Source organism: Oncorhynchus kisutch, linkage group LG4 (genome assembly GCF_002021735.2).
Source record: "Oncorhynchus kisutch isolate 150728-3 linkage group LG4, Okis_V2, whole genome shotgun sequence".
Classification (NCBI taxonomy): Eukaryota; Metazoa; Chordata; class Actinopteri; order Salmoniformes; family Salmonidae; genus Oncorhynchus; species Oncorhynchus kisutch.
In genome coordinates, this window is record NC_034177.2 from 20,637,111 (window position 1) to 20,649,690 (window position 12,580).

Here is a 12,580-nt window from a genome sequence, read left to right on the forward strand (position 1 = left end):
TTTGTTGCGGAATAGAAAGCCGACTCTAGATTTGATTTTGGATTGGAGATGTTTGATAATGAGTCTGGAAGGAGAGTTTAGTCTAGCCAGACACCTAGGTACTTATAGATGTCCACATATTCTAGGTCAGAACCATCCAGGGTGGTGATGCTAGTCGGGCGTGCGGGTGCAGGCAGCGAACGGTTGAAAAGCATGCATTTGGTTTTACTAGCGTTTAAGAGCAGTTGGAGGCCACGGAAGGAGTATTGTATGGCGTTGAAGCTCGTTTGGAGGTTAGATAGCACAGTGTCCAAGGACATGCCGGAAGTATACAGAATGGTGTCGTCTGCGTAGAGGTGGATCAGGGAATCGCCCGCAGCAAGAGCAACATCATTGATATATATACAGAAAAAAAGTCTGCCCGAGAATTGAACCCTGTGGCACCCCCATAGACTGCCAGAGGACCGGACAACATGCCCTCCGATTTGACACACTGAACTCTGTCTGCAAAGTAGTTGGTGAACCAGGCACGGCAGTCATCAGAAAAACCGAGGCTACTGAGTCTGCCGATAAGAATATGGTGATTGACAGAGTCGAAAGCCTTGGCCAGGTCGATGAAGACGGCTGCACAGTACTGTCTTTTATCGATGGCGGTTATGATATCGTTTAGTACCTTGAGCGTGGCTGAGGTGCACCCGTGACCGGCTCGGAAACCCGATTGCACAGCGGAGAAGGTAAATTGCGATTCGAGATGGTCAGTGATCTGTTTGTTGACTTGGCTTTCGAAGACCTTAGATAGGCAGGGCAGGATGGATATAGGCCTAAGGTACATAATACTGACATGTCATTTTTTGGTATTTCACTCAGGCAAGAAACAGGGTCAGTCAGTGACCCCCATCCCCATGGAGCCGCACACCTGTGCCCAGTGCAAGACGGATTTCACGTCGTGCTGGCGCTCGGAGAAGAGCGGCCCCGTCCTGTGCGACCAGTGCATGTCGTCCAACCTCAAGAAGGCCCTGAAGGCGCAGCACACCAACCGTCTGAAGGCGGCCTTCGTCAAGGCCCTGCAGCAGGAGCAGGAAGTAGAGCAGCGGATCCTCCAGCAGGCCGCCTCCCCCGTCTCCAAAATGCCCTCTTCTTCCTCAAGGATGAAGAGTGAGCAGCAGCAGCATGTGCTGGTGTCTCAACAGTACAAGCAGGCGAGAGCCCAGCTCCAGCTCCAGCAGCATAGAGGCATGCCTATGGCCCGCCACCACTCCTCCATCAAGCAGGTCAGCAGTGGGACACAACACAAACGCTACACACCAGTGGTATAAAAATACGTTCAAGTACTACTTAAGTCGTTTTTTGGGGGCATCTGTATGTACTTCACTATTTATAACAACTTTTACTTCATTACATTCCTAAAAAAAGTATGTACTTTTTACTCCTTACATTTTCCCTTCAACCAAAAAGTACTCGTTACATTTTAAATGCTTAGCAGGAAAGTAACATTTCCTAATTCACACACTTATCAAGAGAACATCAGCGGTCATCCCTACTGCCTCTGGTCACTAAACTCACATGCTTAATTTGTAATGATGTTTGAGTGTTGAAGTCTACCCCTGGTTATCCGTAAATAAAAAACAAGAAAATGGCACCATCTGGTTTGCCTAATGTAAGAAATTTGAAATTATTATACTTTTACTTTTGATAATGAAGTATATTTAAAACCAAATACTTTTACTCTCACTACTAACTCATAAGGAAGGGGAAGCTTGTCTGGTGTACATTTTTTGATTCCTGGAAGAAGAAAAAAACTGTGGCATACTTTTTGAGTCTATGAACACATTGGTTAATTACTAACGTTCCTGTTTTCTCCCTTCTCTCAGAGCTCTGGTCAGATGTCCCGTAGTGTGCAGCAGGTGGTGGGGTCTCGCGGTGTCACTCACTCGTTCTCCACGTCCTCTCAGCAGCTGCAGAATGCTGTGACCGCAGCGTCGCTGGTCAGCAGGCCAGGTAAGCATGCCATGCGCCCGGTGCAGGGGACAAAGGGCAGCAGCAGTAACTCCTCGGCCAACCCCAACGCCTGGAGGAAGCAGACCACCGGGAACTCAGGTAGATGAACCTCTACAGAACAGAGACAAGCCTGTCCTCACCTCCTTTCTCTCTGCATCTGTTCTCTTCTCTCGCCATTCTCTCCCTACCTAGTGACCTGAAATGCATCCTGGTGTCACTAAAGGTTGTGGAAGGTTTGTTTTTACTTCAATGTGGTGACAGTCAGTCTGATATGATTAGCAAGCTGTCCCCCTCTCTCTCTCTCTCGCTCTCTCTCTCTCTCTCTCCTTGCCTTTCCTGTGTTATTAACAGGTGGTGGGTTAGACTCATTGTTAGAATGTAGTCAGCCTAGAAGTTAAAAGCCTTAGGCCAGAAACTGAAAGATCCCTAGTTCTAATCCCAAAGCCGATTAGGTGAAAAACCTTTGCCCTTGAGCAAGGCACTTAACCCTAATTGGTTTTGTAAGTTGCTCTGGCTAAGTGACTAAAATGTAATTGTGTCCTTTTATTCTGCTATGGCTGTATAGCCTGCAGACAGGCTAACTGATGGTACAGGGTCTGGCTGTATAGCCTGCAGACAGGCTAACTGATGGTACAGGGTCTGGCTGTATAGCCTGCAGACAGGCTAAATGATGGTGCAGGGTCTGGCTGTATAGCCTGCAGACAGGCTAACTGATGGTACAAGGTCTGGCTGTATAGCCTGCAGACAGGCTAACTGATGGTACAGGGTCTGGCTGTATAGCCTGCAGACAGGCTAAATGATGGTGCAGGGTCTGGCTGTATAGCCTGCAGACAGGCTAACTGATGGTACAGGGTCTGGCTGTATAGCCTGCAGACAGGCTAACTGATGGTACAGGGTCTGGCTGTATAGCCTGCAGACAGGCTAACTGATGGTACAGGGTCTGGCTGTATAGCCTGCAGACAGGCTAACTGATGGTACAGGGTCTGGCTGTATAGCCTGCAGACAGGCTAACTGATGGTACAGGGTCTGGCTGTATAGCCTGCAGACAGGCTAACTGATGGTACAGGGTCTGGCTGTATAGCCTGCAGACAGGCTAAATGATGGTACAGGGTCTGGCTGTATAGCCTGCAGACAGGCTAACTGATGGTACAGGGTCTGGCTGTATAGCCTGCAGACAGGCTAACTGATGGTACAGGGTCTGGCTGTATAGCCTGCAGACAGGCTAAATGATGGTACAGGGTGTTTGAGATCTGCTTTTTGGGCTTGGTTCCTGTCCTGTCCTGTATACTCACTGCTGTGGTTGTTGTCTTCCTTCAGGTGTGACCATGGGCTATGTGAACCCCAGCCTGTCTGTCCACAAGACCACCACCTCAGCCAACCTGGAGCGCCAGAGAGAGTACCTCCTGGACATGATTCCCTCCCGCTCCATCTCCCAGACAGCCAACACATGGAAATAACACCACCACTTATTATCAATCTTAATAATAGTCATTCTCATGATTAACCTAACAATGGAATTCTCTTGGGAAAACAGCGCCAGATGATCTACTCTGGAGTTATGAAATAAAACCAATTCCCAATTCATCTTCCTCTGATGTCCAGAGTCTTCAGTTCCATTGTGGAGTACTGGTGTTACTGGGACAGTACAGGGCTCTGAGATACACTACATCCCATGGGTCAAAGGGGTTGCATGGACTTCATCTCTCTCAAACAGTTTTGGTGCCCATCTGCCCTGTCCTCCATGGTCAGTTCTGATCTTCACACATTCGCACTGAGAGGGATGGATGTACCAGGCCAGAAGTATCTTTGGCTCTGCAGGTGACAGGACAGTTAACACCCCCCCCCTGCCCCCCCTCCCTTCTACCTGGAAGAGCCAGGACCGGGTCTCTCTCTGGCCTCACTGACTGACTGACTTAGACTAGAGGACCATCCACGGAATATGAAAATGGCTTCAGCTTTGCAAAAACAAAATAATAAAAAAGACTTGGGGGGGAAAAAATCTAAACATCTATACATACAGACTGCTTCTTTTGAGTCGACAGTGGTGCAGAACTGAGGAGAAGCCTACAGTGTGTCTGGTTATTTTGTATGGTTGAATGTTAGATTAATTTTATTTTTTTCTGTAAATCATATCCTGTGTCGAGAGATTGTACTATTTTGGAACTGGACTCATGGAGGTCTGTGTTTGAAAGGTAACATTACTGTTGAGGTGGTTTTACATCTGATAGTTTAGTGTAAACATTTTTTTTTTAAACTTGTTTTCTAAGCTGAAAAAACCATGAAGTAAATGACTTAATACTGTATGTACAAACACAGAACATATTGTGGGAGGACTATTCTTGAAAATAGTTTTGAATTTTTTTTACCTTCCAAAGAAATTGTTGCACCCAAATGGATCCCTTCTTTCTTCTGTTTTAACCCTCGGCGTTAAAATAAAGATGGGATGTGCTTGTTTTCCTGAAATGCAAGAGAGGGGGAAGGGACGTGATCTTATGAAATAATTGTGCTTTTAGTCATCAGTTGTGGTGCATTACTTTTCTTCTAGGCAAATGCCGTCTCTGGGTGTAGTTGTAGGGTCATTAGTTAAGATATTGTTTACGCCCTCAGTTCCAATGGATCTACTTTAGATGACGTGTCCAGCGGTTCCTACACGCCCACTCATTGATCTAAAAGGCTGGACAGCTTTCAGAATGTAGTTATGTGAAAACCTAGCAACATTATACTTTTAGTATTTTCTTTTACAAAGGTGAGTGTATGAGTTGTCACGTCCCTTAATTAGCTAGCTAGTCCGTCTGGTGGAAAAGCCAGCGGTATTTTACTTTTATAGGTGGTGCAATACAGGGCGAGAAGCTGTTGAAAAATGCACCATGCTTACAAAGCTCCCTCAGAAGGAATAAGACGGTGCCGTGTCAGTATATGAGGGCTTATGAGGTTACGCTTCTGTATCAAAACAACATGGTTCAGAACTACACCACAGTTCAGTGGCCTAGTAGAAATTAAAGGAAAGGAAATGATCAAACAATGCTACAATTTAGGTTGTATCTCAATGTCTTGTGCAGCCACATTCATGTTTAATTTTTTTCCTATAAAATGTCCATGCTTTCTCCTGATATGTTTTGATAGCAGTGTGTGTCCTTAGACAGTACAGTCTTAATTAATTAATACATTTTCACATGAACCCTGTTGTTTTCTGTAACCTTAAGCTATTTGTCTGACCACCTATTATCATAATTTTGTCACCTTGTTTTTTCATAGCTGCCCCTAGATCAGATTTCAGATGGATTCATTTGCTTGCATCTCGAATAACACCACATCTCCATATAGTGAACTACTTAAAGAGCTGTGAGTAAAAGTGTTCAACTATATAGGGTGTAATTTGGTATTTGCCTGTTTTGTCAATCTCTTGGGGGCCTGCTCTCAGAAACATGATGGCTGATGGTGATTGTCTTGGCCAGTGTTCCAGGGGTTATAGCTAGAACGGCTACAGCTTATTTGTCGAATTGGCCAAAAATGACTTCATAGCAGGTTAGGAGAATTAGGTTAAGGTTAGGAAAAGGATTAGGGTTCGTGAAAATACAAACACTTTTGACGTCAATTTCACATAAGCTGTATCCATCTAGCAATGACCTGTTCCAGGCTGCTGGTGCAGCAGCCACTACTGTGCTGTCCTGAATACTGCCTGCTGCAGTTCGACAACCAAACACCATTCCATTTTACCAGGGGTGCTAGTACTGTTTAGACTAAAGCATAGCACCTAACCCTGAACTTTTCTTTTTTCTTTCTTTACAAGAAATGCTTCTATTTGTTTTTGATTTTTTTCCCTGTCAAGTAATAATAATAAAACAAATTTTAAGCCCATTTTTATTCTGGGGATTGTGTATTGTTAAAGTGTAATATTGACTTGAATGACTTGCTGACTTTGAAATGTTCAAATATTTTGTATTGGATTGCACCTTGTAGTTTATATCATGATCAGGTTTATTGGCCTGACCTTTCAAATCCATATGTCACAAGGGATTAAGTATTTATTGCACTCAAATGCATCATCAATTGAAGTTGCCCAAGATTGATCAGATGTTTCAGTCTAAAATTCAAACGATGGGCCTATATGGAAAAAGCTGTAACATTAAAATGACTGTTGTGTTCTCTCAATGCTTCTATTTTGGCAATCCACGTAGGCGCAGCAGCACGGCATGAATTATAATTCAGCAGAATGTCAATTTCCCATCAAAAGGAAGACTGCATAGGCGTGCGTAAAACAGGTTAAATGTGTGCGTAAAAATCTTCTGGATGCGCTCAATTCTGTCAACCACCTTCGGCATAAGTACAGCTGAGATGGAGTTTGGTCAGAGGGAAGTGCGTCTTAATTCTTCCACGCTTCTCTTTGACTAGAGCTGATTCTCCCTCTGGCCCCTCCAGTGGTTTGGCGAGCACAGCATTGTACTGCGCCAGTTTAGAGCGGTTGTCTGGTCATGCCTCTCCAAAGCAGTGTCTTTCCCCCTTGATTGCGTTGACAGGTCACAGGCCGTGCGCTCTCTTCGGTTCAAGAGAAGATACCTGTGTCTCTGCTTGACATTTTGAAGCTGAGCGTTTCTAAATGAGGTGGTGCTGTGCCGATGTAGATTTGTGCATGGTTGCATTTTGAAATGTCAAATCCTTTTGATTTACAGGTGTAAACAAAGCTTCAGATATTGTTACAATAGTATACGACTCATCTGTTTCAACAGGTCAGTTGGTAGGTTCAGTGAAAAATGTTCGCTCCATGTGTTTCATTACGAATGGAAGAGAAAAGTAGACTATGCAAAGTAGCCAGGCCTAGAGTCCCAAAAATTATTGAATGTTTTGCTTTTTTGTTGTCTCCCAACAGTCTACTTATAGCTTTATATTGTTCAAAAGACTAAATAACTTCATGAATACATCTGAATAAATTAGCACATGAATAGACCTACAATATGTCCAGCAGCTAATAGCGATCATTAACCTAAATTAACAAATGAAAGTGGTCGGATTTCCAATTAGGGGACACATGATTTAATCATGCACATCCTTGCCTATTGCAACCAAGACTGCTCTGCCACCTGTTGGATTGTCGGGCGGGAAGAAGGGCTGAACTGCAACAGATAGGCAATGAACAGCTGGCATGGCTCTTCCACGGTGACGTCATCCAGGTAGACCGAGGCCTTGCGCTGAGCGCGAGGGAGTTTGCGGACATTGGAATCGTCGTAAGGCATGCACCCAGTGACCATGACATACAGAATCACACCCAGGCTCCACACGTCATATTTCTTGGGATCGTATGGAACTCCAAGCAGTACCTCGGGTGCGGCGTAGGCCGCGGAACCACAGTAAGTGCTGCTCAGCTCAGGATAGCCCATGGCAAACCTCCCAAAACCAAAGTCCGTGATCTTGACTTTGTTGTCCCATGTCAGTAGTACATTCTCACATTTCATGTCTCGGTGGACGATGTTGTGTTGATGGAGATAGTTCACAGCACTGACAATCTGGGAGAACATGGTCTTGGCTTGGCCAATGGGGATGGAATTGACCTCTTGGATTTTTTGAAGGTCCGTTGTTGCCGCTTCCATCACGATGTATAGTTGGCCGATGCAAACCTCGATGAATTCGTGCACATGGACAATATTGTCATGTCTAACTTCCCTCAGAAGCGTCAGCTCCCTGGGTAGAAACTTGTGGACAAAGTCGTGAGGCGCCTTTTTGCGGTCCACAATTTTTATGGCGACCTCGGAATTGTTTCTTTGAGCTTGCCAGTTTGACTTTGGAGTAGCTTCCCTCACCGATTGTCACCCCCAATTTGTAGCCCATCCCGCGCAGAACTTTTTCCGTGCACATGTTCAAAAAGGTATGTTTGACTTTCTGCTCTTCAAAATTTGTCTGGCTGTTGCCCCATCGGGTCATGAACGCCGGTGGTCGCACGCTCTTCGACCAATTTGAGGAACAGATAAAAAACATTGGAGACACATTGATAAGGTCACGGTCGTGTTTGCGCGTGTATTATGACGACATTTTGACAACCATAGACATTAAAACTAGCAAAACCTGCCAGCACATGAGGGTTCATCGTCAGTGGCATGCTGGGGCTTAGCCGAAGTAATCACATATTACTGACTCTGATACATTAATACATTTTTATATTATTTTGTCTACTTGGCTGTATGAAATGCAACAATCCCTCTAATTGGATTTTGTTAGCTGTAATGTCTTAATATGACCTCAGGGTGGTAGACCGCACCAAGAATCTCCTTGGCCTCATGCATGTGTCTGTCTCTACACAGGTACAGCTGTTTGGGTTCCTTTTAAAAAAAAATTTTTTTACAAGAACTTACTCAATAGAAGGAACAAAAAGGAAGGAGTCTAATCTACATTTTCCCCAAAATTGGTGTCCAGATGAGTGTCTTCCCATTGTCCTGTCACTCACCACACTATACAAACTGACCAAAAACAACTGGACTTTCAATTGTTCATCAAATGAGCAGGCTGTTGGCTGACTGTTAGCTAGAACTTCATAGCGCAGGCCTGCTGGAATGTAGAACAGGCTAGAATGTTGTGCGCAGCACTGACCTTTCCTGAACAATGTGAGCTATTGTTTGATATCTCAACCAAGTTAGGAGCCACAGCCCTTGGCTTGGTAGCTATTGGCAATGGTTGTTTTTACTGTATACACTTCTGCTTATGGAGGTTGTGTGTGTGTGTGTGTGTTTGCGTCATAGACTTGCATGCATAATGTGTGTGTGTGAGTTGGGGATTTACCGTAAACATGTTTTATTCTCATTCATGCTTCAAACACATATAACCATGATCCCATCTACTTCAAGTTTCAAGCACAGATTAAACCATCATTATATTCAATGCAATACATTCATCTGGTATTTATGGGATTTTGTGAATGTTGTATTATGCTTAATGCCACCAAAGATTTCAAATTTGTCTATATACATTTGTATACATTTCCAGCCTCCCCCTCTATAAGATGACAGGCATTGTTATTGTGTCTGTGTGATTGTAATCTGCAGAGCTTTGAGGCATTCCCCACTCTACTCCAGTTTCTCCACAGAGGGTTTGTTGGTTTTGCCACTGAGGGGGGGGGGGGGGGGGGCAGTACTTTCTGTCTGAGCTTCTACGACTCACCGCAGGCTGGGCCAATCAGCTGGCTACGTCCATATCTCCCTGCGTCTTAATTGGCTGTCTCTCTCAGAGAAGGGCTGCTGATACAAACATGAGAGAGAGCGTTCTGAGTGGGAAATAGCAGACCGAGAGAGAACAAGAGTGTATTCTGTAAAGCAGTGCAGCTCATTCTACCCACCTTCTGCGTATGTACTGAATCCTCCCAGGCTGCCAAAAGATGAACCACAGCTCGACTGAACCGGCGGAGACCATCGAGCTACTGCGGTATCTCAGGTAAGGCACTTAGCAGAATTAGGGAAACACAGCTATTCCTGCTCTCAATTTACAAAAATGATCCAATGCCGGCTGGCAGTAGCCTACATCTTTTATTATGGATTGTGAACTCTGTTTTACACATCCTGCTTGTAAATGTGAACGGACCTTTTGATAGCTGATGGCGTGAGCCTTTATGTTTTTATATTGTAGACATTAAGTTGGGTGTGTGATGTAGGTTTTCATCCAGAGAGGTGGTTCTCTGTGTAGAGACAAGTGTCCAGAGCTGTCCCCCCTGTGGCTGCCAACTGCATTCATTACTGTACTTTTATGCAACAGATAACAAAACCTGTCACACCAACTCATGTTTCTCTCGCAGCGCTGAGAGAAAAAGAACAAAGGGGACTCATATCAAGGCGGTTTGAACACAATTGCAGCCGAGAGTATTTTTCAGTGACAATATATTTGTGTCGTTAGACAATTTGAAAATGATTTCTCTCTGATATGAAAGATAAGGTCCTTATGCTTCCAAAACTGTTCCGCAAGTGATGCGTGTTAATGTTCAGACCAAGCACAGAAGACCCCTTCGTCCAATGACTCTTATGTGTAATGTAATGGAACTGTCATGATCAAGGTCTAAGGTGATACCTGCTCGGGCTTGATTCTGCTGCCTGCCTGTCAGGTACTGATTTGGAGCAGGAGATCCCCTGTCTGTCTAAGACAGAAGATTAAGTTCTAGGCTGATTGTAAATACACTGTTGATATGAAAGTGGATGATGGACTCTATAATGTATATTATTTATAAATGTATGGAGTTTATATATATATATATATATATATGTGCATACATTGAGCTAAGAGTATTGCTTTTAGTACTTTGATTAGATATTGGTAGAGACTACGGACAAAACACACATCTGCCCTAGAAAATCGAACTGTTCCTGCTGCGTGTATTCTAGGCAGTTCCAACCTCTCTCCACCTGTCTGTCTTAGCGGGATCAAGATGCCTGAATTAATTATGATTACTGTTCCTGTGCTTGAATCAGCCAATCATGTTTAATTTAGTGTTGGTATGCTAACCATGTCCCTGCTGCCGTCCTAAAGTGTAATTTCATCGCTTCTAAATCAGGGATGCATGTTAGCTAATCCGGCCATTACATGGCTCTCGAATGGTGTAGCGGTCTAAGGCACTGCATCTCAGTGCAAGAGGCGTCACTATAGTACCTGGTTCGAATTCCGTCTGTATCACATACGGCCGTGATTGGGAGTCCCATAGGATGGTGCACAATTGGCCCAGCGTCGTCGGGGTTTGGCTGTCATTGTCATATGTCACTGTCATATGCTGTCATTGTAAATAAGAATTTGTTCTTAACTGACTTGCCTAGTTAAATAATATAAATAACAATAACAGCATGAGTGGTACCTGGAGGTGGGCACCTCAGAGCCTCAGAGGTTACACTCGTCCACATAGTCCAATACAAAAAATAAATACTTTTCAATATATTTCACTTAAAATACCTTAAATGTATTCCAGAGATATTAAATGTATTCCAGAGATACTACATGTATTCCAGAGATGCATGGACATTTGCATTTTTGCTCAAATGCATGACAATTCCAGAAATGCATGGCTATCTGGTCTACAGGGTAGCCAAGGTATTTCCTAATTCGGCATATGACATAGTTTACCCCTTCAGAGGATTCTTAAATTAGTCTGTACGTATTGACCAGTAGCTAGGTTTCCATCCAATTGGTGACACATTTTGATGCGAATATTCCAAAATCTGCATAAACAAAATAGGCGCATTTCCCCATCATTGGTGTTTCCACCAAACTGACCTGTGGCAGATAAAAAGCAGTGCGTGGTGACGTAGGGCACTCAAAATGTAGTTTTTCACTTACGCTTTCATGTACAAAATAAAAATAAAAAACAATAGTTTTGTCACAAAAACGTTTGTATTAAATGGCAAATGTGCTTACTCTGGTCTTGGCCAACAGTTTCCAGATACAGTGGGTATGCTAGTCTATATGATGAGATTATTATGGATAAAAATGAGAATGTTAATTTGTCAAACATCGATCATCATGTCACAATAAGGCCATGGATATTTATTGGAAAGGAGCATCAAGATCATCGTGCACTTTCACCACCCTGTGAAGTTGATCATAATTTATGTCGTCCGTAGCCTAATAAACTGCATGGTTTCTCAAATCGTAGTGCGAGGACCACACAACATATCATCGTGTGAGTTTATTTCGATATGATGGTTATTATATCAATATTTGCGCATAAAGACGTTTCTCACATAATACATTTTACAGACAAAAAAGATCCCACCATGTCGAACGAACAAATTGTCGTCATTTATCAAATTGTACCAAAACTTCCCGTTTCTATCACAGCTATCTGTGGTATGACTTTACACTCATGAAAACTGTGGATGGAAACCTGGTTAGTGGAGATTATTTAAATTGTTATGGTGAGTAAAAAAAACTAGGTTTCGTTAAACGTCATAAAACAGTTGCCATCTCAAGAGGTTACATAAAAAAGGACTTTAGGAAGTGAATTAAATTATGAAAAAATCTAGTGCCCAAGATGTGAAAGACCTGGAGCCACTACATGACTAATAATGTGTCATGTTTGGATTTTTGTAGTCATTTGAATGCATTATAGTGCTTTTGGTATGTGTCAAGTACAATAAATTAATGTTGACAAAATATATTGTAGCTGTGTCAGCCTATTAGAGGATCTGGAGGCGTGGCTTGTTGGAGGCCTTGTATTAGCTCTCTTTGGGTTAACCACATGCCGGTGTCATGCCAGTTTAATTTTTATGTTGTACTCTGTTAAAGGTGACGCCAAGGCTGTCACTATTTCGCCCACCTACCTAATACCACCCCTTAGCCCCAGTTAATATTGCATATATGGTATTGTGTTTGTCTTTTTTTTTTTTACCCTGTATTATAAAAGCCCTTACCATAGAATCTTCCCCCCTTTAGAAATCAAATTGTATCGTGAAATAATTACTTACAAGCCCTTAACCAACAATGCTGTTTTTAAGAAAACCATCTGAAACTCATAGCTTCCTGCCCTTTATTTCTTTATTCCCAGATCGCTTAATGTTTCCATGTACAGCACCAGTCAAAAGTTTGGACACACCTGCTCATTCATCGTTTTACCGGTAATTGTACTATTTTCTACATTGTAGAA

At 43.2% G+C, this 12,580-nt stretch overlaps 2 protein-coding genes across 12 annotated transcripts in view; both read left to right on the forward strand.

Annotated features, from left to right (window-relative positions):
• LOC109889224 (transcriptional repressor p66-alpha) overlaps positions 1 to 5,836 on the forward strand; it is a 44,996-nt gene extending 39,160 nt beyond the window's left edge. For 6 of the 11 annotated variants that reach the window (XM_031822625.1, XM_031822619.1, XM_031822621.1 and 3 more), the window contains 3 exons: positions 847 to 1,250; positions 1,851 to 1,977; positions 3,295 to 5,836. In XM_031822625.1, the coding sequence (XP_031678485.1) occupies positions 847 to 1,250; positions 1,851 to 1,977; positions 3,295 to 3,434 (671 nt within the window). In that variant the 3' untranslated portion in view covers positions 3,435 to 5,836. Of the gene's footprint in view, positions 1 to 846; positions 1,251 to 1,850; positions 2,077 to 3,294 lie in introns of all 11 variants that reach the window. The other 5 variants (XM_020480494.2, XM_020480497.2, XM_020480498.2 and 2 more) reach the window with 1 other exon arrangement.
• A 1,192-nt stretch (positions 5,837 to 7,028) lies between these two features.
• Positions 7,029 to 12,580, forward strand: part of LOC109888623 (yjeF N-terminal domain-containing protein 3) — an 80,373-nt gene continuing 74,821 nt past the window's right edge. Inside the window, exons 1-2 of the mRNA XM_020479780.2 lie at positions 7,029 to 7,322; positions 9,327 to 9,393. Of these exons, the coding sequence (XP_020335369.2) occupies positions 7,274 to 7,322; positions 9,327 to 9,393 (116 nt within the window). The 5' untranslated portion in view covers positions 7,029 to 7,273. The remainder of the gene's footprint in view (positions 7,323 to 9,326; positions 9,394 to 12,580) is intronic.